The sequence below is a fragment of the Echiichthys vipera genome (genome assembly GCF_963691815.1).
Source record: "Echiichthys vipera genome assembly, chromosome: 20".
In the NCBI taxonomy this organism is placed as follows: domain Eukaryota; kingdom Metazoa; phylum Chordata; class Actinopteri; order Perciformes; family Trachinidae; genus Echiichthys; species Echiichthys vipera.
In genome coordinates, this window is record NC_139845.1 from 5,907,203 (window position 1) to 5,935,097 (window position 27,895).

Consider the following 27,895-nt stretch of genomic DNA (forward strand, 5'->3'; position numbering starts at 1 on the left):
TGTTAAAATCTCTTGGGTATATATATATTTTCTAGATAAATCTCAGTCGGGAGCAGCTCACAAAGTCTGTATATATTCGCAGTTATTGCACATTAATTATTCATGCCAGCTGTAAATCAGTAATCTCTTTAAATGGCACAGAGGCTAGATTTGGACACAGAAGCTGCCATACAGTACATAAGAGACAGTTTGCTTTACAGTCATTTTACATGTGCACCTATCCCGTAAACTCTGTATATGTGAACGTATCCGATTGTTGAATTTAGTGGTGAAATGTCAAAACTGAAGAATGTGTTATTGCTAAACCTACAAGATACAAAATCTTTCCTGCTACAATATAGAAGGTAAAAAAGAGTTCACGTTTATCCAAAACGGGACGATTTCCACACACAAAGAAATAAAACCGATAGCCATTCATACGGAGACACGAGCACCAGTTGAAGAATCAATAGAAACACCACTGTACAAATGATATCTATGGCAAAAAACGGCAAAAAGGTGCCACTGTGTAATGGATGTCGGTAAGCGATCCAAACTCAATGACTGTAAACAAAACAACAAACACAAGAACGGGAGTTTCAGTAAGACTCACAACCGGGAGGAACAACCTATAAAAGGGAATACAAAGTTGAAATGGACAACTCTCAGTGCTAGCCTCCCTCCTACTTGTTTCCCAAAGCACCCATTTCAGGACTCTCAGGACTTTTGCTCAGTAATCGGTGGTACACTGCAGGGAGAGCAGAAGTAAAAGTCTTCTACTTGTTGGTTTCCTCTGCGTTGGAGAGATTCCTTCGGGATCCTCGATGCGAAACGGATGTTCATTGAGATCCACCTTTTCGCTCTCCTTCACTTCTTCTTTTGGAACCTGCAGATGATAAAAAAAGAGAAACAAGCTGAGAGCAATGCCTTAGAGCTTGAGTGTTATCAAGCTAATTCTGTATTGCCCTAACCCTAACCCCTAACCCTAACACCCTAACCCTCGCCCTCCCCCTAACCCATAACCCATAACCCAACCCTAACCCCCTAACCCTCCCCCTAACCCTATCCCTAACCCCTAACCCTCTAACCCCCTAACCCTAACCCCTAACCCTAACCCTCTAACCCTAACCCCAACCCTAACCCCTAACCCGCTAACCCTAACCCTAACCCCCTAACCCGCTAACCCTAACCCTCCCCCTAACCCTAACCCGCTAACCCTAACCCTAACCTTCTAACCCTAACCCCCTAACCTAAATTTCTAAATGATTAAAGCTTTTCATTTTTGATTTTAACACCAACTTCAAGGCTTCGATTCCTCCTACTCTCGCTCTTATGGCGTTACAAACCTGCTGTGAAAGCAGTCTGATCCCATCACAGCGCCCAATTGTGGAATACAAGGAAGCCACAAAGGTATCCCTTAAGTAAAAGACACCATGTAGAGGTGACAGATTTAGAATCATGTCCACTGGCTGCCCGTCTTTCCAGTGGCCACTTTCGGTACTGCAACCAAAAATACCTCTGCAGCCTAAAAAGCATTTTCTCCGTCGTAAAAGAGATGTTTGTAAAACTGTTGACAGGACACCTCGATTCTGAACTTTCATCCATTTAATTTTTGTGTTTGTAAAACTTTAATCGAGCTGAGAAAAGTGACAAAGATACACAAATGTAAAGTATCCGAGAAGGACGTTCACTTTCAGTAATGATTCGCTTACTAGAAGAGAAGTTTGTCACACTTTTCCCTGGGAAAGTATGCATTTTCTTCACTTGCATGTGCATTAGCGCTATGTTTTATAGTTAAAGTTTTATTGATTTTCATGCATAAATCTGCTCATTAGAAGAGAAGTCCAGGCCTGTGTGTGGCATGGCGGCTGTGTTGCCTGCGACGCCAGAGTGCAAAGACAATGTTGGCTACCGTAGCGCAGAGTATTTATTTATTGTGTTACACAGGCACAGAGAGCATTTATGCTGTGAATGCTTTGTGTTGCTACAATTATAGGGAGCGTATGCTGGTGCCTTTGCAATAAATTTCTGAAATACAAACCCCGGGAACCACAGCACAACGCAACGCAACGTTATATAAATATAAGTTGATACATTTTACTACAGCAGTAAACTTTCAATAATGCGAGACAGGAAAAAGTGATGGTAGTAAAACCAAAATCTTATATTGACCACAAACTTATTATGAAAATGTAGGGTGTAGTCAATGTGGTATGTCACTAAACGCTGCATATATTTGGACGGGTTTTATGCAACGTTTCCTGCCTCCATTAATATTTAATACACTTTTATACAACAATATAACACAGTACACATTTATCATCTACTAATTACTGACTAGGAAATTTACGAAGGAATCTTACTCCAGCTGGTTGTGTGATGTAGTCATTTGTGTTTGCGTGTGGTGGAGAGAGAGATTCAGAGAGGCAGCGTCAGACAGATGAATACCAGGCAAACCTGGTGGCTTATGTTGCATTCTTGTCTGCTTGTGTGCGTGTCACTTGGTCAGCAGCCTCTTGGCCGCCAAAGCAAATCTCTGCGGTCAGCATGCCCGCATTGATACAACATGATCCCTGCTCAGTTCCCTCTCTGTATCTGCACCATAACACACTGTTACAAGCTCCCAAATACCTTCCCAAGCTGTGCCATGCCAAGTTGCAAGACAAGAGATACGCTTGGGGGATTTAGCATCAAACGGGCAGCGGCACAGAGATCTTGGACACATGCCCGCCTCCAATATGGCAGGGAAGTGCTTATTCGGGAAGCCTGGGCAGAATTAAGCGTAGCATGATATGATTTAGCTTAATGGTCTGATTAGGGTCTGAAAAGTGCTTTTAAGTTTGGCTGTTGTCACACAGTGCAAGTGAGAGCGTGCTTTAACCGGCTGTGGGTGCTTTGTTCTACATTTGGACTGTAGAAAATATTGTCTAAAGCAGAGGTAGACCTTCCACCCAGCTGTAGCTTCCAAGTAAAAGCATTGCAGGTTGTATCTACTTATCCATGTATCTCTGCAGCACGTGAGCCACAGATGTGATCGGTTTAAGCTTGAGTAATTTACAGCCTTTACATCAGATTCACTGGCAGAACACGGGAGAAGCAGTAAACTTTGCGCAGAGGAAACCAGCTGCTGAGCTCGCAAAATATACCACCGCGGGTTTTGTAAATGTCCGCTACCCGCACACAAGCCAATAAAAGTGGCTGCAAGGCAAAACGGAGCCCAGAGAATAAAAGTCAAAAAGAGAGTTGGGCCTGCTCTTACGTCTCCATCTACATTCCTCTGCTGTGTGCTTGCAAAATGTGTTACTTTCAGCAAAAACTAAGAAAAAAACCCATTTGATAATAAAAGTAACAGCAAGGAATGAAGAAAAAATATATGAAGAACAGATTAAAGATGGTTAGCTTTCTGAGGAGGATTCAAAACTTCAAACAGTTTTGATAACTTAGGTTCAGGGACACGACCACACTCCTCTCTCCTACTAACTGAACCACCTGTGACTCATTAACAATCACCTGTACAGACCTATACATATGCATGTGTCTCCTGTTTTTCTGCTTCAGCAGTTAGCACCACCCCTTACAACAAGAAGGTCCTGGACTTGAACCCAGATGGATGATGAAGCCATAAAATCATCGAGGCGTACCTCCACCCTGAGAACCCCTGGGTTCCCAGACTGCCCCAACGCGACTCTGTTCATCCCTGGCATTCAACCCCATACTTCATCCCTCTCCACAACCCTTATCACCACATCCAACACTACCCTCAACCTTATCCTTCCCATATCCTCTGGTTATTACAAATCCAATTACTTATATACTCTACAATGGTGTTATTTTTGTTAGCGACTACGCTAATAATTCTGCTCGCAGGATTTTGAGTCACCTTGAAACTTGAACAGCTGGGTGGTGCACATGAGGAAAATGATGAAAGATAATTCTGTATGTGGATATCTGCATCCAATATCCCCTCCTAAAATATTGTGCACTTCAGATGCAAAACTCTAACAAAAGAAAAATCCATGTGCTTAAAGATAATCATCTTGAGTCCAGTCCAGGCTCAGCTGTCCAGACGGCGACTTTAAGCCAAAACAAAGCAATAAGCCACAGGAGCTAAGAGCCTACGTGATGAGTTATTATTTTAGAAAAACAGCAAAAAAAAAGCTTTGAGTCACACCAATAATTCAGCATAATTGGAGTAGTAGGTAATATAGATGCTAAAGGAGTAGTTTCGGGAAATCTGTCTGCTAAATATGAAGCCTCAGACAGTTAGCTTAGCATAATGACTGGACGCAGCTAGCCTGGCTCTGTCAAAGGCTGAAAAAAGCCATCTACCATTGCATTGTGTCCCAGCCTATTAAAACTAGGACTGGCTGTTCATTCGCGTCATCACCCCCTCCTCTGACAGTACCTTACCTTACCCACCCCCCCCCCCCCCCCCCCCCAACCTGATCCCTCACCCTTAAAGCAATGAACCGTCTCACCTACGACATGTGGTTCTGCTGAGAGGCCACGTTCTGCTGTTGCTGCTGCTGCATGAGGATCTGCTGCTGCTGACGCCGCCGGGCCGTGCGGAGCTTCTCAAAGCGAGCCTCCATCTCCTCCAGCACTTTGGGGGTGTAGCGTACCACCAGCTTCACACTGTCCTTGGCCGCTTTCAGCAGCTCCACCGCCTTCTCGTGGTGCTCGCCTTCCACGCTCTGCAGGGTGTTTAGAGACAAAGAGAGATGATTTTCTTTTTTCAAAGGAAGCTGATTGGTATTTAATCTTACAATAGTAACTCCTCTTACGACAAATATTTCATTTCCATTCCATCCATTTTAAATACCCTGTGATTTCATCTGTGCAGGCGTACATTCAAGTTTCTCTGGCAGTTGGAGAAGTGTTTTTGCTCCTTACTCAAGACTTGTGCTGCACTTTGATCTCAATAATTCTCCCAACTCACATATCAAACAAATATTTTAGTTGAGGATATATCTTTTTTGGAAGCAGGCTTAAATGATAAGGACAGAGGAGCATATCTGCACTCTTCCTCCAACCCATAAATCAAGCTCCTCTCCCCATACTTTGTATCAAAAATGTAAGTGTGGCACCTACCACACCATTGACGGACAGGAGCTGATCCCCTCGCTTTAAGCCGCCGTGCCTCTCGGCCACGCCTCCAGGTATGATGCGGGAGATGTAGATAGGTGAGTTCTGCTCCTTTCCGCCCATCACATTGAAACCCAGCCCTTCCTCCGTCTTGGGCAGCTCTACCACTCGTGGGTGGGAGTGACCTTCACTAGCTGCGAAGGCAGCAACTGTTGCCTGGGGGAAGAGAAGCAAAAGGGGAGTTCTTACCTACTATCCCGTAACGCTGGAAAAAAAATACCTGCATTAATTTTGAGATATTACAAAGTATAAACATGTGCAACGCTGGGTTGAATTGGACAGGACATGTATGATTTTCAGCAAAAAGAAGAGTGCAAGGTTAATGAGTAATTTTGTTCCCTGAGTTAAGTCTCTCTGGTTGCACATACCCACAAAAAACAAGGAAACAAATATTGTGAAATGGCCGCTGGTCTAAACACACGGTAAACACTGAGACCCTGAACAAAACTACTTGGTTAGGTTGAGAAAAAAGATGATGGTTTAGATTTAAATAAGATTGTTACATAATATGAGTACATTACGTAGGTTATGTACGTTGCACAAACATGTCAACATTGACTTCTGCGGTCTCCTGGGTGAAAGTTCCTTGTTTGTTTGACTCACCTATCCACCCTGAATGCCTCCCTACAAGGACTGTTTCTTGATTGGAAAAGTTTTTTTGTGATACATAAAGTTACGATTGTAATTCGGACAAAATACGTTCCATCGAAACGTAACTGAGAATGCAGTTTCTGCGTGCGTGAACATCATTTTAAGGTAGGCACATTACCTACGTCCTTCAGTAAAAGTGGTGGAGCACAATCATGGACCCAAAACCTAAACCTTCAACATCCTAAAACATTTGATTAGTAGAGCTTGTTGGAAGGTCATCTCATGCTAACATGCATCCTCAAAGTGAGCGAACAACATCAACTAGTGAAAATAAGTTAAATATCGAAAAAATCGCAGTTGCCGAAGGTCAAGAAAGAACTTCAATCATCTCTGGAAAAGCAAGAGGAAATCTTAAAAAATCTTAAAAACAAAAAATGTTTTCTCTCACTTAAGACAACAGGTTTTATGGGAAATGAAGTCCTACATTTGAGAAGCACTTACACTGACCAAAGCCCAATGTCAACATGACAGAAGTGGCCTTGTCAATGTCTTGCAGTCTGCTGACCGATAGTCTTTTATATTACTGTCCCAAGTACCACACAATGATCAGGAACATGGGTATAATGTGAACCTCTGCTGCACCTTCTCATTTCAGTGAGGACTGCTTTAACAAAGCGTTAGGATTTAGTCAGGGCTGGGGATTTAGACTCCACATGAGAAGTTGTCTGGCTCTCTAAGCACATGGATTAATACATCCAAGTTCACACTGGAGGAGCAGCCAGACAACTTTCACCCTGTGTCTCTCTACCAGCTGGTTGATGTCGCTCACTGGCTGTGGGGTTCCTTTGAACCTCTCACTCCTTGTACTTTTAGAGCAAAGCACCCAGGAGCTTGTTAGCTGAGGCTGGGAAAAGCTAATGGCAGACAAACAGAGAAAGAGACACACTCTGCCCACTGATCCACAGATGCATTGCCACGGGTGACTCGCTGTCAAGTCGGCATCATCAATGATATGTGAAGTAGATCCAGAAAAAAGGAGGATAAAAAAGGAAAGCAGGGGAGGGTCTGTCAGAAGCTTTTGCAGATGCGTATCCACATTTCCCAGCAGCAGGCAAGTATCTTGGCACTTTGAGGTCTTTGACGCTCCCTCCAGGCAGCATCCAAATCTCTGCTCCCTCTTCCATATTCATATGCATCTTCATAGCATTTCTCTCTGCCTGTTTTAATCTGGTTGTTGTATTCTACTAACTTCAACCCTCCCTCCATTTTCTCTCTGTTCCCCTTGTCCCATTGTGAAGCAAAACGCAAACCGTCGCCTCGCAGGCCTCACAGCACATCGACCTTCACAACTTCATGGGATTCTGCGGATAAAATAGACAATATGGCAGATGGCCTCTCATACAAAGGAGGCGTTTCAAAAGACATCAAAAATATCCTTGTGATCAAGGATACTTTCTTGGTAACAACACTGTACAGTCTAAGTATGACTAAATAGATCCAAAGTCACTTGATCATCAGCTCACATTATTTTCTCTGGAGTTCCAATAGTCCCTGTCTCCATTAAGATTCGTAACAATGGCCTCAAGCAGGAATAAGAGGCTGAATTGGTTTAATTAATGAAGCAATCAAAGAAAATCAAGTTGTCCAGGCGAAACCCAAATCTCAAATGTAGAGAAATTTACTGTCTCACTAACTAAAGAACCAGAGAGGCAGATTTCACATATTTCGTCATTATTGCTGCAGCTTATAGACTTAATGTCCAATACCACTGCAACAGTATGCATCTTTTCCCCTTTCAGTCTATCTGTGTGACACTGGCTGGTCTGGTTTAGTGAATATCAACAACTTTTAAAAACATCCAGTAGGCTACCCCCAGTTCACAGCGTCCCCACAGCTAAGCCAGCTCAGGTCATTAGCTGTGTGCTTAATTGCCCAGTGGATCTATGCAATATTAATACAGATTTACGAGCAGTAACTTCTAAAAGTTTGGGGCGAATAGAGAAAAGTAGGAAGAGTTAAATCAGCTTAAATCATGTCTTCATGGTCGCTTTGGGCTTAGAAAAAAGGAGAAACTTGTTTTCTTCACCTAGCTTAACCATCGCAGTGAACTCTCCTCATTATAAAGATGTTATTTTTTATTGCCCACTGAGATACAGTGAGATACTTTAAATACAGTAACATTGAATTTTTGTCAACGGCAATTCCATTTTTGCAAGAGTGAGATAAAAATATTTGTACCCTACTCTGAAGGGTATGATGCTTTAGAAACCTATGTTGGTTACATTTGGTAACCACATTCAGTACAATCTATAACGTAGCCTAGCATGAAGTATGGAGCTCGATCCAACACCTTAGCTTAGCATAGCATAAAGACAGGATCGCCTAAAGAAGGAGACAGCTAGCCTGGCTTTGTCCAAATTTAAACAGTACGTCCATGGGCACCTCTAAAGGTTACAAAATAACACATGCCCAACAAATTCGCTGTTTTTATATTTGTGCACAGACTAAAATAAAAGAAGGTGTAGCCTATTTCTGAACATGGGAGAGAGCCAGGCTAGCGGCTTCCTGTCCTAGCTCAACCTCCATAACCAAACCCAATGTGTTGTTTATTAAATTTCCATCTGTGTACGGACTACACAAACGACACAGAGCAGGTTAATTAGTGAGCTTCTGAGGTGCAGGAAGGTGTAGCCTAGGCTAGCTGCTTCCAGTAGCTGATTAAGCTAGGCTCATCACCTCCATGCTCAACCTCCATATTTAGACATAACCCGATGTTTTTAGCTACAAAAAAGAGAAAGAAAAATCTACAAAGTTGTTGTCTTTAAATTTGTATTTGCGTACAGACTAAACAGAGAGAATGCAGCTATTTAATTAGTGAGATTACAGTGTCTATTTTTAAACTCTGGAGAGAGCCAGCTGATTCCAGTAGCCATTTAAGCTAGGTTAATCAGCTGCTGGCTCAACCTCCACATTTAATGCATGGCCATAACCCGATATTTTGATTTTACATTTTTGTTTATGTACAGGCTAAACAAACAAGATATAACTTGTATAGAGGTACCTTTGTTTCCAGTCTGAATTTCTAACTCTAGATCCACACTTAACACACAGACGTGTGAGAGGTATAAATGTTCTCATCTAACTCTCAGCAAGAAAGCCAGTAAATGTGTGTTTTCATCAATAGCTTGAATCTCTCCTGTAAGCAGGTGTTCAATAGCAATTCACCAGACTCTGCACTATAAGGTGTTGGAGAGTGCTGGTTGGAGGAGGCGACCAAAGGGAATAAAGCGCTCATCATGTGAAGCTTTGTAGAATCTCTCTTCATTCATCATCATTCATCCCTTTCTGTTAATATCCTCCGCCCTCCCACTCACCAGCCCTGCGTAGCCTACTGAGTGGACCCAGCTGGTCATTGAACAACTGAACAGACAGGATAGGTGCTCTCATCTCTCTCCTCCCTGCATCTTATTATCGTCATCGTCCACATGAAAGCAGACAAGCCCGCCGCTTTGTTTACTTTCACAAAGGACTCTTGCAGGCAAGGTGCTGATGACAAGTCAAGTTACCTCTTTTTGCATGCCAAATTTGCTTATTATTCCACGCACATCGCACCAGGAAATGTCTCCATTCTGTTCCCTTCACCTATGACACGACTGGGATGTTTTTAAAACAGTAAGCAACAAAATAACCACCTGCCTGAAATGTTAAATACTCGAGTGGAAGAAGAATATATACTGTAGATACAGGTAAAGCTCATCTTTTTGTATATATATATATATATATATATACACAAAAAGATGAGCTTTTTCAATGATCATCTAATCTAAGTTAAATTTAATTTGAGCAGTGAATCGTGATAAAATATCACTTCATGCAAAGTGGATATAGACAGTGGTTCATCTTTGTCTGATTTGATTTAACACTAAAAGCTTGTCTGTTGTGATAAAAGCAAAACAAATAAACACTTTTATCGTTAGTCATTTTTAAATCCAGCTTGTGTAACAGGATATAAAGTGACATCAGTGTTGCTATAGCAATCAAATAAATGTGCCTGATGGGAGTAAAACAGAATAAAGGTGGAAATCCAGTGGCAGTTAATCTGACGACTGAGGTTGAAAATGATGTGGAATTAAAGAAAGATTTACAGCTCAAATCAAAGACACTGAGTAACTGAAGATCGTTGAAACAAGGATGAAGAGGCAAACATTCTAGTGGATTCAATTTGAAGGAAACATATATATACACAGTATATATATAATATTAAAAGTCAGTCTTTCTTCTGGGGAAAACATGAGTACATCTGCTTTTGATGCATGTATGAAAGAAGTGGATGTAGTCTTCGGTTCTGAAAAGTGAAGCCAATGCAATGTGCCTCCAACCTGCATTCTTTATAATGACCAGCAGGGGGCTACACTGGTTGTATAGACAAATCCCGCGGAGTACCAGAGGTGAAACAAGCCGCCATTGCTGCGGTGGCATCTCCCTCCAGTATACGCGCGATTGAATGGGATCTGTCACTGTAAGTGAACGCTTTCTCCAACCTTCACAAACCTTTACATCATGAAGCGTGCTTGTGATTATTTACCTCCATCACTGATTAACTCAGCTACATGACGTTTACATTGTGGTCATTAGGTTGCTCTAGTTAGAGCAACTTACGTTATATTTCACAATAACACCACAATGAGTTAATTTACTCTGTGCGACCACGGCAGCCTTGATAGAGGCGTCTAACTTGAGCTAGCTAAGCAGTGTTAGCTTAGCTGACATTACTTTTCCACTGATTTAAGCTAGGCCCCTGCATGCTGTTCATTGTGAGATTGACGAGTGTGAACCAAAACTGAGCGTCTGTTGCTGTTAATAATCCCGATCCACTTCTGGCAAACATCTGCACGCCCAGGGAATCGATGTAGACCCTACGGCCTCAGACTCTTCATGAGGTAAAGGTTTGTGTAGTTCGCATTCAGTTTAGTTCCATAGATGAAGTTTACCACTGCTGTTGGAGCAGCAGAGAATTGCACAGGTTCTTCCCGACTTCCTAGACATTGTTGTCAAAAGTAATGCTGCATAAAAAGAACATGTAAAAGTAGAAAGGGTACACTTATAATGACAGCTCCCATTCAAGTGCACGCATACTGAAGTAATGGCAGCGTCGCTAAATGGCAAAACACATAAACGGCTCCCCTGATTCGTCTATAAAGAAGCCTGATGGAAAAAATGGCCGTACTTCTCACTTGATTGATCACCTCAGTAAACAGTGTATGGTCTCAATCGCTAGTCAAGTCTTCTTCAATTCAGCATAATGTTAATTTATTAAGTTAATGTCCCTTTCAGTAAAACTTGTCAAGTAAAATTGACAATAAAGCAGAGTTAGGGCGTGGCTAACTCGTGATTGACACCACAGCGACAAGTACAACTACAGTAACTTTGACTTGTATTTTTGTGTCATAAAGATCAATAATGAAACTGTGATATAGCAGCAAAAATACCCTTGAGGTAGTGATTTAGCATGTGATATTCAACCTTTATTATTCCTACAAAGTTGGCATGTGATGTTGTTTAATTCCATGCACGCTCTTAATGAGGGCCATTCATTTTATTCTGCTCTGGCCAGATGAATAGGAGAACGATATCATTGGGTAATGTCATTAGCAGATACCTCGCGACTCATTAGCTATAGTCATATTTTATTTTTTTTATTGCAAATTATAACTGATGCAGAGATCAGATCCAGATCTCCGAAGCAGCTCTTACCTTAGCTGTGGCCCTCGCCTGGTACTCTGGACAGCCATTCACTGTGATGGTTTCATGCATGTACTGGTACACCTGCAAGAAATGAAGAGAGACAGGCGTTATAATTAGGTTTCGCAAGGTCGGAAACTGAAATCACCACCCTGAGCTTGAGCTCCATCATTTCATATCCAGAGTCAAATAGTGGTGTTCCTTCACAGCTGGCTGTACAGAAATGCACTGCGTTAACAGAACGACTGTTGGAAAGCGTATGCTAGTACTAATTACCCAAAAGTCTGCTTACATTTATTTTACACATGCAGGCAATATGTAGATGTCATTATTTTGCCCTCAAATGCGTTCATAGATGAGGCCATGCAAAGTTTTTGTACTATTTCACTCTCAGAGAAGATAAGGGAATATTTCAGTTTCTGTATTAAATATGTTTTAGGGCGTAGAGGTAACGGCGTTGAAGATTATATGGAGTTAGTCATAACAAAGACTAAGCTGAATAGTGCTCTTTACCTGTGCAGCACTTTGATATAAATATGTATAATGAAAAAACTCAAGTCTGATCCTAGCCTTAATGAGCAGCACAACAACAGAACAGGCAGTAATACACTGCTGCTGGGCCCGAATTGGTGCCAAGACGTGGGTGAACTGTACGTCAAGTCGGGAGAAAAACTAATCAAACTGAAGCCGACAGAATCAATGCCGACAGCGGACCTTTCCAGTTAAGATGTACGCTTTAAAGACACCTTAAAACTGAATTATGAGGTAGCCGTCACATGCTCTAGACTTATAGGAGGTCCGAGGACAGAAGGGGAACGATGTAAAAAGCGTCACTAACTGTGCGGTGCATTTGATTTTAGCACGGGAAAGTCGCCACAGACACTTAGGGCGCAGTCACACTGTCCATCCGTACCGTGCCCCGTGCTTTAGGGTACTTGCCCCCCCCCCCCCCTCCCTCTCCCCCTGCGGCCCAGGCCCGTTTGTACTCACACTGCCTGGGCCTCGGCGAATGCTTCTTGCTGCCTATACGTCATCACGCCGTAACATGTCACACGCATTGATGACGTCATCGCGATGCGTGGCTTTGTTTACAAATCTTTCCATAGACCTCGGAGTTTTTGTGCGTCTTGTCGACTGTTTTGGAATATTTTCATCGACCAAACCTGCGGTAAACACTCCACCTCCGCACTCCACCAACGTGAACCTTTCACTGCCATTGTTTTAAATGCCCGTGCATGGTCCCTCCTTCTTTTTTCTATGACTGAACAGGTGCTTATAAAATGACGTCAGAACTACCGTAGGCCTCGTGCTTGTACATGTGCAAACGTGCTTTACAAAAGCCCACCTCTTCCCAACGGGCCGTGGCCAGCAAGCCTACCACACCTAGGCACGGTACGGTTGCACTCAAACTGGTCAAACGAACTAGACTTTAGCCGTGAAATGTAATGGGCAAGGTACGGATGGACAGTGTGAGTGCGCCCTTAGATCGTATTTCTCGACAGAGCAGCAAATTCAAGCGCTTCCACTAGTGGGTCATATGAGCAATCCCCAATTATCAACTCACTCTTTGATAGGTAGGAACTTAACAGACAATGAAAATCTTAAGGACTGTAACTTTAAATAAGCGACAGATGAATCGATAACAGCCTTGTAAACCTACCGGTAGGTGCAACCGCCCTCTAAACCATCTCTATGAGGCTGATAACAACTACAACTACACCCATACGATGGAGTGATAACATTCAAAACGGGTGTGGATTCAAATACATCTTCACCAAAGCAGTCCGTAGTACAGCTTAAAATGAATCAGACGCCTCCAACGTTGTAACCAAATAATGAACGCAGTAAAAAAGAATGATGGAGATGAGAGTGATTGAGATCTAAGGGCAGATTACACAGAGTCCCAGAGGAAATGTTTTTGCTGAGTTGGTGCAACCGACTCGATTGAAACATAAATCACAGCAAAAAGGAACATGATTTCAGCGGACAAAGTTTTTCCGAGTACAAACACATCTACTTGTTTTGCATTTTCATCGACAGCAGTTTCGGTTCATTGAGCAAATGAGCAATCAAATTGTAATCAGAGTAATGATGAGAAGTTCTCAGTGCAAAGACAAACTAATAACTCTCCTATATGAGATATTATTATGTGTTGTGTCTCAGAAAGGAATTTTAACCATCTGGTTCCATTGACTACGTGACTACGTCTCTCATCAAAGCATTGTAGCTCGCTTGGATGCCGATGAGCCCGGCGGCTTTGACGTGTAACGTGTAAAAGCCTCGCTTCTCTGAATCCTCAAAAGGATGTATACTTGTAGGATACTTGTATGTAAAGATCTCAGAGAGAGGAGGAAATATCCCTGATATCCCCTCTGCTGTCTTGTTTGCTCATGAATCTCACAGACCAAATGAGAGGGAGTTTCAGACTGCAAACATATTTGTCGATTTATAGCGCTGATGCATTCAGAGGAAAAAGAGCCTGCAGTCCACACACGCACACGCACACACGCACACACACACACGCACACACACACACACACGCACACGCACACACACGCACACGCACACGCACACGCGCACACACACACACACACACACACACACTCTACTCCCAAATGATCAAATGATCAAATGAGCTCTTTTCCCAGGGACTTTTACCACTTTTGCACTTTTTGGGGCTGAGCACAGCTTTATAAATGCCATGTCTGCCTGCAGAGTGGCTTATTATTCCCATCAGCCATCATTTTTCTTTTTTTTTTAACACTATACTGTAACTGCTAATTACACCTTTTTATATTACCCACAACTGTCTCTTATTCTGCAGCTATCTGTTAAAGTAATTTTGGCTTTTGGTCCTTCAGTAATGTCTCTTTTCAAACAGGACAAGAGTGTTACAGATATGGTAGAACTACAATGCCCCTGGTATTTGGCACCGGGTGTGCGCGAGGGAGCAGTGGAACAACGGTGAGTTACAGAAGAGTGTTCTCACGGTGCATCAGGGATGGATTTGAAAACTTGTGGTGAAGCCAAACTCTTTATGTCTATTCCTAATTAATGACTGCCGCGTGGACAAGGGAAGCTGCCTTCTCATTAGCGGATACACTAATAAATGTTTGTATTCCTGGTTTATTAGATGGAATATACAAAACAGTGAGTTAGGTCCTACGTGCAGAACGCAAAACATTTAGAGAGCGTGTCCCGGGGGGGCTCGAGCGGATCCCAGCTGACATCGGGCGTGAGGCGGGGCACACCCTGGACAGGACGACAGTCTATCACAGGGCACATAGAGACGAACAGAGACAGACAACCATTCACACCTACGGGAAATTTAGAGTCAATTAACCTAACACGGACTTGTCTTTGGGAGGAAACCGGAGAACCCGGAGAAAACCCACGCAGACACGAGGAGAACATGCAAACTCCACACAGAAGGGTCCCAGCTGGGATTCAAACCAGGAACCCTGTCGCTGTGAGGCGACAGTGCTAACCACCACACCAACAGCCACTAAAACAGGAGAGTTGGGGACCAGAAGACAGAAACCATGAGCTGAAAGACGATAAAACTCAAGGTAGAAATCATTCAGTAATACAGCTTTTACTTGTTCATAATATTTATTAAACATTGTATTTATACAATGCATGTATCTATATTAAATTATCTTTGTGCATAAGAAATAATTTAGTGGGAAATGTATTACAGTGCTCTAGAGGAGAAGATCTCTCTATGTATTTAACCTGAATGCGGTGCCCTGAATAACAGAGAGCTACAACCCAGAACAAATAGCTGTGCGCTTTTGAATGTCAGTCTGCTCTTGCTGTGGCTGCACTTTGCTCTAAAGAGGCCGGTTGTCCTGCAGGCATCTTTTCAATTTACCTCCTGCCTTTTCTTTTCCCAGACATCTTCACGACCCATCCCTAAAACACTGACACCATCAGTCCACCCCCCTCCTACAGCTGTGGAGTCACAGGAGCACCATAAAAAAGAATAAATCTTTAAAAAAAATAAGAAAATAAATGTGGAAATATAAAGAAAAATGACAAAATATAAATATATTATAAACATTTGTTTGTTCATTTATTCTGTATACATTAATTTTTGCATATAAATGATCTTTTAATGGTTTTAAATGATTTTTTATATAATGTTATTTGTTAAATTTGATCCCTATATATATTTATATATTTACTGTATATAAGCTGTCATTCATATGGCTTTGGACTGGTCTTCCTGCCAAGTCTGAGTGGTGAATTCCTGTAAACATGACCCCTGATTTGGCTGGAGCTTTTTAGTGTGGACAACAAAAAAGTACGTATAACGCGGACTTACGCATGTGCAGTGTCAATGTGACAGCGGACTGAATCGTGGAAAGAGAAATATCATAGCAGAAGCATTTTGTTTACGGATTCTTTTTTCATGGTACTCCCATGACTCCATACATCACAGTAGATTACTGTTAAACACACACAAAAATGCAAATTACTCCTGTCACTAGCACCTGCAAGGAGGACGCCACAAAGCCAGGGAGTCGAGATAGAGGCCTGCGGAGCAAACTGACGTGACAACGCTGCTTGTAACCATAGCTTCCTGCTTCCTCTACTGAGTCTGAGAGACGGAGGGAGGGTGGGAGGGGGATGGTAGCCTGGTTGGGATAAGGGTGAAAACCAGCACAGGACTTAACAATAAACATCCCCTCTCTGTGGTGCTAACCGTGACACGGGCGGTAAAATATGGAGCTGGCACAGACTGACTTAATGTACCTTTCATCCTTTAACTTAATGTTAACGTGGGAGGCAGGGGCATTGGGATGGAATCAACACAAATCCTCCACCCTCGCTTGCTTTTATAAAAAAAAAAAAAACCCACAGTCAATTATGTTGATTGAAAATCTCTGCCGAAGTGGAAAATCAACTGCAATGTTAAAGCTGATGAAAGATGCTGTCGCTCTCTCTCTCTGGCCTGCCTTCTGCACCTCCTGTGTTCGTCAGGTGGGACTCCTCAACCCAATACACTGCGAATTCCCATTCTCCATCATTTCCGGCTGGTTAGCTCTTCCACTCATTTCGTCTTGTGTCTTTCCTTTCCCATTTTCAAGGCTGATTGAGCCTGACAACTCATTCAGGCTGAGGCAGTGAGATTAACGCACAGACCCGAGATCCCCCCTCCCCACTTCCGTCATTGATGAGCGTGGTAGGGAAAGACAACCAGCTCGTCAAACTCTGTCTCTTTGTCATTTAGCTCAACACTGCTGAACAAGCTCTTTCCCCGCTTATCCATTCTTCACATTGACAGAAGGCCTGTCATCCTTACGTAATGAGGCTGATTCATGTTCGGTATCTTCTATTGGCAAAGATGCGTGAGTACAGGATCAGGTTTGGAGATGGACCTACTGAAAAGTCCTCAACATATATTCAGTGTTTTATTTTAAACTACTATATCTAACGTACTCCAGTCAGCAACTCTGGTAAATTGATTCTCTTGTCTTTATAATCGTTCGGAGCCAAATTCGTAATTGAAAATAAAAACTTGATTAATCGCCAATACACTACACTGTACTTTAGTACCACTTGACAACTTTACTGCTAATGTGCTTTCTGCTTCGAACGCCAACAACTGTCTGCTCATCCAACGCCCCCCCCCCCCCCCCTCTCTCGTTTGAAGACATCCATCCCTCCATCCATCTTCAACTGATTGTCCCTATCGGGGTCGCGGGGTGGCTCTGGAGCCGATCCCAGCTGACATTGGGCGTGAGACGGGGTACACCCTGGACAGGACACCAGTCCATCAAAGGGCACATAGAGACACACTCACACCTACAGGCAATTTAGAGTCATCAATTAACCAACACGTGCATGTATTTGGACTGTGGGAGGAAGCCGGAGAAGACATGTCAGCTCATATTGTCAGCCGCGCTTAATAACCGGTCTAAGGAGCAAACATGAAAGAGTGTGCCGGTTTTCAAGTCCCGAGTACAGCTAGCATATTCAACCAGATAAATGCTTATCCGAGTTTCTGAAAACAGAATCTAGTGTTCACATACTCAAACTCATAAACGGGTTATTCATGTCCATATAAACACCTTCTAGACAACATTAGTATGTCCATCATGTGCTCTGTGTCGACCCATCAGACTGTGAAATTAGCTGCATCACGTGTGTGTGTGTGTGTGCGCGCGCGTGCGTGTGTGTGTGTGTGGTGGAAGGAATAACATCACGGATTACACAAGGCTCGGACTTGAAAGAAAAGGTCATCTGTGATAATGAAATGTCACCGAGATGTGTGTGTGATCAAAATGAACACGAGTAGGGTCGAATTCACAGTTTAACCCGTGTTTTATGGCTCTTTTAACTTGGGGGTAGTTTACACTGATGGATGACAATAGTGAGTGCAGTCAGAACGAATTAGAATATGATTATACAGCAAAGAGCGAAAAACACAAAGGCTTTAAAGTGGAGGAAAACCCTTCCCATTAAACAACTATACTTGCTTTTTGTACCCATTCACTACAAAGCATATAGTACTTTTTAGACAGATGCATGTTCCCTCTTCCAGGTGGCTATTGGATTCATATTAGTGTTATATGTTATGGGAATCTGCTTTCAGAGACTTCAAAATTGCTCGAGATGAGGTTTCAATCATAGCGAGCATGTTTTGTCAAAGTAATGGTGTCATTTTGTGCTCACTTTTGTGGTCGAAAGTGCTGATTTACTTCTTCCCCAGTGGTGCATTCATGTCCTGGTGGGAAGCTCCAACATCTGGAATTTCTAATTTGTTTCTAATTTCTAATATGCAAAAAAAAAATGAAGTAGTGCAAATTATTATGTGGATTTGACAGCTTTATCAGCAGCAATAGATCTGGTCTGTTTGACAGAGACGGCTGACTGCAGTAAAATGAACAGATGCTGTGTTCTGGGGAATGGATTACCAATAGAAACTCATACTGGCTACAATGGTGACCCGCAAAGTAGGAAAACAAACAAACATGGAAGTGCCAAAAACAACAGTACCTTGAACGGCCACTTGAGGCCATAACTGTGAACGTTGGTATCTTCTTTCCTTGCAAAAGTTATACAGGGATACAAATGATTTCAGACTGTGTTTTCTGTTATTTTCAGTCTTCCACAAAATGTATCCTCTCTCTAAAATGCACGGATGATGTCCTACCATCAAGTGTTAAATTTTTCACATATTTCAGATCATAAATAATAAAGTAGGTAAACATGGAGACGTTACTTGTTTCCTAGCAAAAGTTAGAGGGGGATACAAATCGTTTCACACTGTATTTTCTGTTATTTTCAGTCTGCTACAAAATCTATCCCCTCTCTAGATACACAGATGATGTCTGACCATCCAGTGGTGATCAAGTGTGATCATAACTAGCAATGTTGGTAAATATGGAAAAGTGTCTTCTTTTCTAGCAAAAATTAAATGGGGACAAAGATTTTTTTCAGATTTCGGTCGGGTCCCCCCACGTGCACCAGGTGCGTGGGCCCATTCGTAGCTGATTACAGCTTTAATGTTAAGAATATACAGTATTACATGCAGTAAATGGAATAAAACTTTTTGTGCCTGAAATATAAGGTTGCAATGTGTAAGCGAACCCTCTGGATGTGAATGACTTCTTTAATTGTTTCTGGTAATAAAAAAAAAATACCAGAGGACCCAGCTGCTGAGAACCACAACAACTCCTTTAATGGTCTGAGTAACAACAATAATAATCTACAGTACCTAATGGCCTGCGCTTACAACCTGTCCTCCAGCTGGCTCAGCACCGCAGAGAGAGGCTGTTGTATCATCGGCTCTCCCAAACCTGTAATCAACTATAAACCGTAGACAGCCTCTCTGCACCACACTTACCCAGAGCATCTCTGATAGCTTCCTTTGTGACTGTGTTTAACCAGCTCTTTGTGGGTGAAGTGGTCTGCATCTATGACTCTTAAAAAAGCTACTGATGATGCTGCTGCTGCTGCTGCTGCTGCTGCTGCTGCTGGTGATGCCCTCTTCAGAGGTGTTTTGAGAATCATTGTCATTTGTACTCCAGTGACTAGTACTGAGATCATTCAGGGCGCACTGACACTGTCCATCCGTACTGTGCCCACACAGGTTCCACGGGTAAAGTCTAGTTCATTTGACCAGTGTAAGTGCAACTGTTCCGCCCCTATTTGCGGCACGCTTGCCGGTCATGGCCCGTTTGGGAGAGGTGGGCTTTTGTAAAGCACGTTTGCACATGTACGAGCACGAGCGTGCGCACGTGTACGAGCACGAGCACGAGGCCTACGGCGGTTCTGGCATCATTTCATGTGCGCCTGTTCGGACATAGAAAAAAGGACAGACCATGAGCGGATGTAAAAAAATGGCAGCAAAAGGTTGACGTTGGTGTGATGCGGAGGTGGAGTGTTTACTGCAGATTTGGTCGATTAAAATATTCAAAAACAGTCGACAAGACGCACAAAAACTCTGAGGTCTATGGAAAGATTTGTAAACAAAGCCACGCATCGTGATGACGTCAATCAATGTGTGTGACGTGTTACAGCGTGATGACGTATAGGCAGCAAGAAGCATTTGCGCGAGGCCCAGGTAGTGTGAGTACAAACGGGCCTGGCCCGCGGGGGGAGAGGGAGGGGGGGACAAGTACCCTAAAGCACGGGGCACGGTACTGACCGACAGTGTGAGTGCGCCCTCAGTTGGTTACCAGACGTGTAGCTGATGTCAGGATGTGGCCGGCTTCACAGAATGGGCCAGAGCAAAGCTGGACCCTGTGAGAGGAGAAGACTAGAACTTCCTTTCTTTCTGTCACTTGATGCATGATGTTGGAGGTTTTACACAATGCTCCGCCAGAAGCCATTTCTCCTAATTGGTGTCATTACCAGTGTTGGCAATCTTTTCATTATTATAACAAGGCACTGACTATAAACAAAGCTTATAATGACTTTCAACAAGAAATGTGCTGAAAAGACTATAAAATGTGTCATCTTTTATGACTTTGGTTAATTTGCACCATTCAAAATATCCAAGTGACAAACAGAAGGTATATGCAGGTTATTTAAACGAGGAAAACACACACAAAAAATAGCTCTTAGGCCCTGTTCCCATTGCCAGTAGATGAGAATATCTTTCTGGGTTTTTTCAGGTGTGTCATGAATGCGTTTCAAAACAGAGTTAGTAAAGAGCAGAAAGCAGCATGGAGGCCAGTGACATTGTTACGGACCTTAGCTTTACGCTTTACAAAAGCCCACCTCTCCCAAACAGTCCGTGGCCGGCAAGCGGGCTGCAGCTAGACGCGGTGCGGTTGCACTCACACTGCTCAAACGAACTAGGACAGTGTGAGTGCGACCTCAGTTTCTCTTTCAAATGCAGCGCCAACTAATGTAAAATGATGTCCAAGCGCTGCTTAGGCGGAGATGGACAGAATTTGAGGCTGAGATGACAAAGAGTTGCAGAATTTACCGACCACTGACATAGCATCGTGCTGCAAACCACCCGGGTGTCATGAATCAATCACAGCCAAACGGAGCTGGAAGCCGATAAATACCTGTGACTTGTGCAGAGTAATTTGTCCGATTGTAACTGTTCCCAGATGTTAGTGGGTATTGGAGTTTCGTTTCTGTCTAGTGGGAAAGGGGAAGTGAGTTTGATGAACCACAGATCTCAGCAGCTGGTCTGGAAATCCTCCAGTCACCGATACAGATCAATCCTCCAAAACATATTATGCCTATTTTGTGTTCCGATTCCTTCAAATCTTATTTAATGTCCCTTTAATTTGCCACACGACAACATTCGGCTAATTGTCTGCTTTCATTCCAGGAGAAAATACATGTTGACTTAGCTCTTTTTAATAACTTTAAACACCATCTATTTTCTTTTCTTTGACTTTTTTGTATATTCTTCTTTGTTCCTGGTTTTACCTGTGTTTTTTGTTTTCATGCTGTTTTAATAAAATGTTTTGTTTTTGTCTTTATGTAAAGCACATTGAGTTGCTTTGGTATGAAATGCGCTACATAAATAAAGATGCCTTGCTTTGCCTTGTCTTCAATGACATAGCTCTTCAAAGTCCTGTTTGCTTAACGAATACATGTCACAGGGCAATGCTACAGTATTTCACAACAGACAGGACACTAAATATACAAGATGTGTTGTTGTCAGCCCGTGCAGTGGTGTCGTGCAGAGTGAATGCTCTTGTTTGCTTTGTCCTCCTGATGAATGGCGTTAAGACGATGGAGCAGTGGGTGGCTGTCTGCATGTGAATGAAAGCATTCGAAGCAAGAGGAAGGAAAACTCCTGTTTTATAATTCACACTTTATTCCGTCCCTTTAAAATGTGATTAAAACCAATCTCTAACAGCGATTTGCTTAATTAAAATTTGGTGTAACGAGCTTATAAAACCTTCGAGTTAATGAAATGCTCATAATGCTTCCTGGCTTCGTGATCATTGTAATGTACTGTGAGTGAGTTTTCCATGCAGTGTGAAATCCACTGTTGCTGTTCTTAATCGCGGTAATATTCGTTATGCTGCAGTCATTTTTGATTGTCGGAACACAACAACGACTTAAAGGGACAGGGACTCAGATTTTGTTCTTTTAGGGCGCACTCACACTGTCCTTCCGCACCATGCCCCGCGCTTTAGGGTACTTGTCCCCCTTCCCTCGTCCCCCGCGTCCAAGGCCTATTTGTACTCACACTGCCTGGGCCTCGCGCAAATGCTTCTTGCTGCCTATATGTCATCACGCCGCAACACGTCACACGCATTTATGACGTCATAGACTTTCCATAGACCTCGGACTTTTTGTGCGTCTTGTCGACTGTTTTTTAAATATTTTCATCCGACCAAAATCTGCAGTAAACACTCCACCTCCGCATCACACCAACGTGAAACTTTCGCCGCCATTGTTGTTGTTGTTAAATGTCCGCGCATGGTCCCTCGTTCTATTTTCTATGTCCGAACAGGTGCACATAAAGGACGTCAGAACTACTGTAGGCCTCGTGCTCGTACACGTGCGCACGCTCCTGCTTGTACATGTGCAAACGGGCTCTACAAAAGCCCACCTCTCTCAGGCAGGCCGTGGACGGCCAGCTGTCCGCAGTAATGCGCGGAGCGGGTGCACTGCTCAAACGCACTAGGCTTTAGCTGAAGAACCGGTTTTGGCCCGGTGCGGAAGGACAGTGTGAGTGCGCCCTTACAGACATCTTTTCTACTCATGTACCGTTCTCCTGACTTTAAAAGCATCAGTAGTGACCTGAAAGCACACTTTGCCTTTGCCAACAGTGTATGGAGATTTTTTGCATGAAAGTACAAATAATGGTCTTAATTTTGTATTTCAAAGGTATAAACAGTTGAATGTTCTCCGCGGTGTCCATGATCAGGAATAATAGACTCCACAAAGGCAACCATTCTGGTTCTGGCCGGATAATGGACACTTCTAAGCCTTACTCATCAGTTGAATAATAGGTGTGTTTACCCATTAGGGTAAAATGCGGCCGCACGGAAGGTTTCAGGGCACGGCATCTCAGCTGGCCGCTCATTGGCTGTGTTTCCATTACAAAAAAAAGGCCCCAGAGGGATTTACGAGACTCCGGAGGTGACGTACCACTCTGAATGGGTTTCGATCGCCTGTAATCAACTGATCAGAGATACAACGGCGCACCGTTCTTTCGCCAAGTGAGAAATACATGTCAACTTATGTACAAGTAACATGAAAGAAAATACTTTACGCTGTCAAAGTGTGTGTTAACAGACAGGCTGTCACCAGGCTTGCAGTACGGTCTGTGTGTGTGTATGTGTGTGTGTGTGTGTGTTTGTGTGGAAACGGGATAGAGAAAGAGAGGGAGCATGCAGCAAAGGGCCGCAGGTCAGAATCAAACGGCTGCAGCCCTCATTTTAACAAGCCTGTGCAAAGATGCCGTGCACAGAGGATTGTCTGCGCTGCGTTGTACTACACTTCTGGGTAAAAGTGTCTACTCTTCCTCGCCATGTTGTTGTGGCGTTTGTACTACCACGCGTCACATCCTGCTGAGAGTTACATCAGGAACCGGGCTTCTCTCGGGGGAGAAAAGCGGCCCTGCTCTCCCACAGGGCCAGCAATCGGCCGCTCGAGTGACTCACATGCAAATTAGGGGCGTTTGGGCGAGGGAGACCCGCCTCATTCCAGGTATTCGACCGAATGGAATAGCGCCTGTCATGTTTTATGTTGAGACAATGCACAAAAAAGTGACTTGACCTGTAATTTGACTTGACATAACCTGTGACTTGACTTGACCCATGAAAAAGGGACTCTGGGCTTGCTTGAGACTTGGATCTGCGCTGTAGTATTTTTTACGTTTAAACAACTTCTTTGACGATATTTGTTTGAAACCATCTGGTGATTGAAATGCTGATTTGGTCCGGGATTATATTCTGAAATTGAAATACTTCATATTAGTTAATTAGATGAGAATATTATTATACAGCAATTTATTGGATGACAGTTTAGTTCCAACTGAACAGACTTTGAGGAAGGGTTCGAGAGTTCGAGTAACCAAGAAGTATTTTAAAAATCTGGGAGTTTTTTTTGTTTGTTTTTAACTGAGGCTCCGTTTTGAATGAGGAAACAGACTCAAAGTAATGCTCCTCCTCCTGTAGTGAGTAGCTATATAACCTCTCCCTCTTCTTCCTGCTCTCAAACACACACACACACACAGACACAGACACACACACACGCTGTTTAGATCAGAGCTCAATCTACTTTCACTTCTGAGAAAGTGAGACTCATGACAGTCGTTGTCGCTGAGTGGTGAAATGGAGCAGAAACGAATTAAGCTGGACCCAGAAGCTTTCTCTTGTGCGATCTGTCTGGATCTACTGACGGATCCGGTGACTATTCCCTGCGGTCACAGCTACTGTATGAGCTGTATCCAAAGCTACTGGGATGAGGAGGATGAGAAGGATATCCACAGCTGCCTTCACTGTGGGCAGAGCTTCACACCGAGGCCTGCCCTGGTGAAAAACACCAGGTTAGCAGATTTAGTAGAGAAACAGAAGAAGACCGAACTCCTAGCTGCTCCTGCTGATCAAAGCTACACTGGACCTGAATATGTGGCATGTGATATATGCACTGGAAGAAAACAGAAAGCCCTCAAGTCCTGTCTGGTGTGTCTGGTTTCTTACTGCGAGACACACCTTCAGCCTCATTATGAATGCCCTGCTTTTGAAAAACACAAGCTGGCGGAGCCCTCCAAGAAGCCCCGAGAGAACGTCTGCCCCCTTCACAATGAGGTGATGAAGATGTTCTGCCGCACTGATCAGCAGGTTATCTGCTACCTCTGCTCTGTGGACGAACACAAAGGCCACGACGTGGTCTCGGCTGAGGAAGAAAGCACAGAGAGGCAGCGATTGCTCGAGGTGAGTCGACTGAACGTTCCGCAGAGGATCCGGGACAGAGAGAAAGACGTGGAGGTGCTTCGGCAGGAGGCGGAGGCCATCAATCGCGCCGCCGATAAAGCAGCGGAGGACAGCGAGAAGCTCTTCGTAGAGCTGGTCCGTCTCGTGGAGGAAAGAAGCTCGGATGCGAAGCAGCAGGTCAGATCCCAGCAGGAAAGTGAAGTGAGTCGAGTCAAAGAGCTTCAGGAGGAGCTGGAGCAGGAGATCGCTGAGCTGAAGAGGAGAGACGCTGAGCTGAAGAGGATCCCACGCACTGAGGATCACACCCAGTGTCTACAAAATTACCCCTCACTGTCACCACTCACTGAATGTACATCCAGCATCGACATCCGACCTCTGTGCTACTTTGAGGACGTGACGGCGGCTGTGTCAGAAGTCAGAGATAAGCTCCAGGGTGTTCTGAGTCAGGAATGGACAAACATCTCTCTGGCAGTGAGTGCAGTGGATGTTTTACTGCCACATCCAGAGCCCAGGACCAGAGATGAATTCTTCAAGTATTCACGTGAAATCACGCTGGATCCAAACACGGCACACAAACAGGTGTCTGTCGGGAACACATGCGCAATATACAATAAAAACGAGGAATCTTATCATTATCACCCAGACAGATTCACTGATGACAAGCAGGTCCTGAGTAGAGAGAGTCTGAGTGGACGTTGTTACTTCGAGGTGCAGTGGAGTAAGACAGGAGTTTGTTTAGCAGTCGCATACAAAGATATCAGCAGAACAGGAAACGAATGTTCATTTGGACGGAATGATAAATCTTGGGCATTAAGTTGTCTGAATAAACGTTGTACATTTAGGCACAACAAAGTTCTCACTTCGATCACTGATGATGATGATGATGATGATGATGAAGCCCTTTATTTGTCACTAGTCACAAGTACCAGCGAAATTGCAGCGCCACCTGTCCAAACATACATGTACATACAATGTGACAGAGGGGTAGACAGGACAGGAGGCAGGAATTGGATTGAGAAAGTTACAGCATAACATGAGGAGAGGGAGGAGAGAAAAAAAGGCAACCCCCAGACTGTACTCCAGAGGGAGTGCAGTGTGGGAACAGGAAAAAAAACACCTCAGCAACAAAAGCACATAATCACTCTTACAACAGAAAAACTCAAGACTAGCAACAGGGAGGGGGTGAGGGTGGGGGGTGTAACCCCAAGAGACAGCACCCACCCGGACCTGCAGCCATATTCGGCGCTGGTCACGGACCCGTCTGTCTCACTGGGGGGGTACAAAGCTGCAGAGACGTGGGAGAGGGGGAGGAGGGTGGGTGCATATCTGTATAAATGTATAATGTCACTGTATGTGTGAGCCTGGGTCGTCACCCCGCCCGGCGTCACAGCCTCGGTGCCTCAGTCTGATCCAACGGAGACGGCCTTGATCATGACCCAGGCAGAGTCAACAATCAGCAGGTGTCTGTGGGAGGTGGGGGAAGGAATGAAGAGCGTCTCACTGCAGTGTTCTCCAGGGGAGATGTTGTTCCAGCAGCAGCCTTGATTAGGAGTGTACCTGGATCACAGAGCAGGTGTTCTGTCCTTCTACAGCGTCTCCAAAACCATGACTCTCCTCCACAGAGTCCAGACCACATTCACTCAGCCTCTCTACGCTGGACTTGGGTTTGAATACTCTTGGGGAGACAGTGCTACGTTCTGTAAACTCAAACAGACAGAAGCCATCTAAGGGTTAAAGTATTCAACTCATTTTGTCTCCATGTTTGTTGCTTTTGTGTGCAGTCCGACTGAATCGGATATTTGCCTCCACACACAGTATGTCTCGATAATTTCAGGTTTGCAGTGCATGTGTGAGAGGGGCTAATTTCTACTTTGACTTGTGATTTTTACCTTTAATTGAGTATGTGACTGTAGTAGTTCTACTTTTACTTCTGTATGATTTTTACCTTTAATTGAGTATGTGACTGTAGTATTTGTGATTTTACTTCTGTATGATCTTTACCTTTAATTGAGTATGTGACTGTAGTATTTCTACCTTTACTTCTGTATGATTTTTAACTTATAATTAAGTTTTTCACTGTAGTATTTGTACTTTAACGTCTGTATGATTATTTTACTTCTAATGGTGTATTACATTGTAGTATTTCTCTGATAGTAAAATAAAATAATAAATCCCCCCTCCACCACTGACTCTTCTGTTGTTAGACCTATCACACTCATACATATTACTACATATTATTATACTACCAAATGTATGCTGTTAAATGTACCTGATGCTGGGGTAACACTGGCTGGGATCAACAGAAAAAAAGATTAAGGGGGGGGCGCTTTTCACTGGAGGACTGTTTTTGTATCTGCCCTGATAAGCACCCCCTGTAAACTTTTTTTTTTCTGTTGATCCCATTATTAAATCCTTTCACTGCATATAGATGGGACTAGTTTGTGTAACCACAGTCAGTTTCATGCGTATCGCACCTTCCTAGTTAAAGTTAGAGACGCACACACTGAGTGGCCGGTGCGCGCTCGCTTCCTCGAGGGGGTGCATTTCACGGCAGGGGTGCTGAATACGGCACAACACCTGTCAGCAAGATTTCACTGCATCCACTCCATAGCAGGGTCTCCACACGTCCAACAATACTATTTTTATCCCTCTACGACCAAGTCTCACTGATCCAGCAGCCAAATATGACAGAAAACAACAAGCGCATTTGAAAAACCGAACCAGAAATGCTGTCTCACCTTCGTAGTATCACAGCGAAACGTTTAATTCATCCACAGAAATGAGAACTGCTGAAATGGAAGGAAGGACTACATCTCCCAGCATGCTTTGGGGGTCTGTCTGGGCTTCCTTGACACGCTCAGCCCGCCTTTCAAAGGCTCCGATTGGGTCGAAGCGCCTGTCCGTCACGTAGTGTCGCTCATGCTTATCGCTCTGTGATTCGCTAGTCGTGGGGTTTCACTGAAAACAATGCTCAGGACTGGATTCAATTGGTTCTTACGATTCCAACCAGGTGTCCTGCTTCAAGATGGACCAAAGGGGTACGGGAGATATTGCTGCGCGTAAGG

The 27,895-nt window shown here is 43.7% G+C and overlaps 2 protein-coding genes across 3 annotated transcripts in view; one reads left to right on the top strand and one right to left on the bottom strand.

The window, feature by feature from the left end:
* Positions 1 to 27,895, bottom strand: part of lin7a (lin-7 homolog A (C. elegans)) — a 48,694-nt gene continuing 20,799 nt past the window's right edge. The window contains exons 3-6 of one of the 2 annotated variants that reach the window (XM_083935415.1): positions 11,470 to 11,541; positions 5,071 to 5,280; positions 4,462 to 4,673; positions 1 to 865 (exon numbers count right to left, since the gene is read on the bottom strand). In XM_083935415.1, coding sequence (XP_083791541.1) covers positions 847 to 865; positions 4,462 to 4,673; positions 5,071 to 5,280; positions 11,470 to 11,541 — 513 coding nt within the window. In that variant the 3' untranslated portion in view covers positions 1 to 846. Of the gene's footprint in view, positions 866 to 4,457; positions 4,674 to 5,070; positions 5,281 to 11,469; positions 11,542 to 27,895 lie in introns of both variants that reach the window. The other variant, XM_083935416.1, reaches the window with a different exon arrangement.
* On the top strand, positions 24,228 to 26,558 carry LOC310962525 (E3 ubiquitin/ISG15 ligase TRIM25-like; the record flags this gene model as incomplete). The annotated part of the gene is made up of 3 exons (XM_083935031.1): positions 24,228 to 25,007; positions 25,056 to 25,272; positions 26,380 to 26,558. 3 exons carry the CDS (start codon positions 24,228 to 24,230, stop codon positions 26,556 to 26,558), a joined length of 1,176 nt encoding a protein of 391 aa, XP_083791157.1.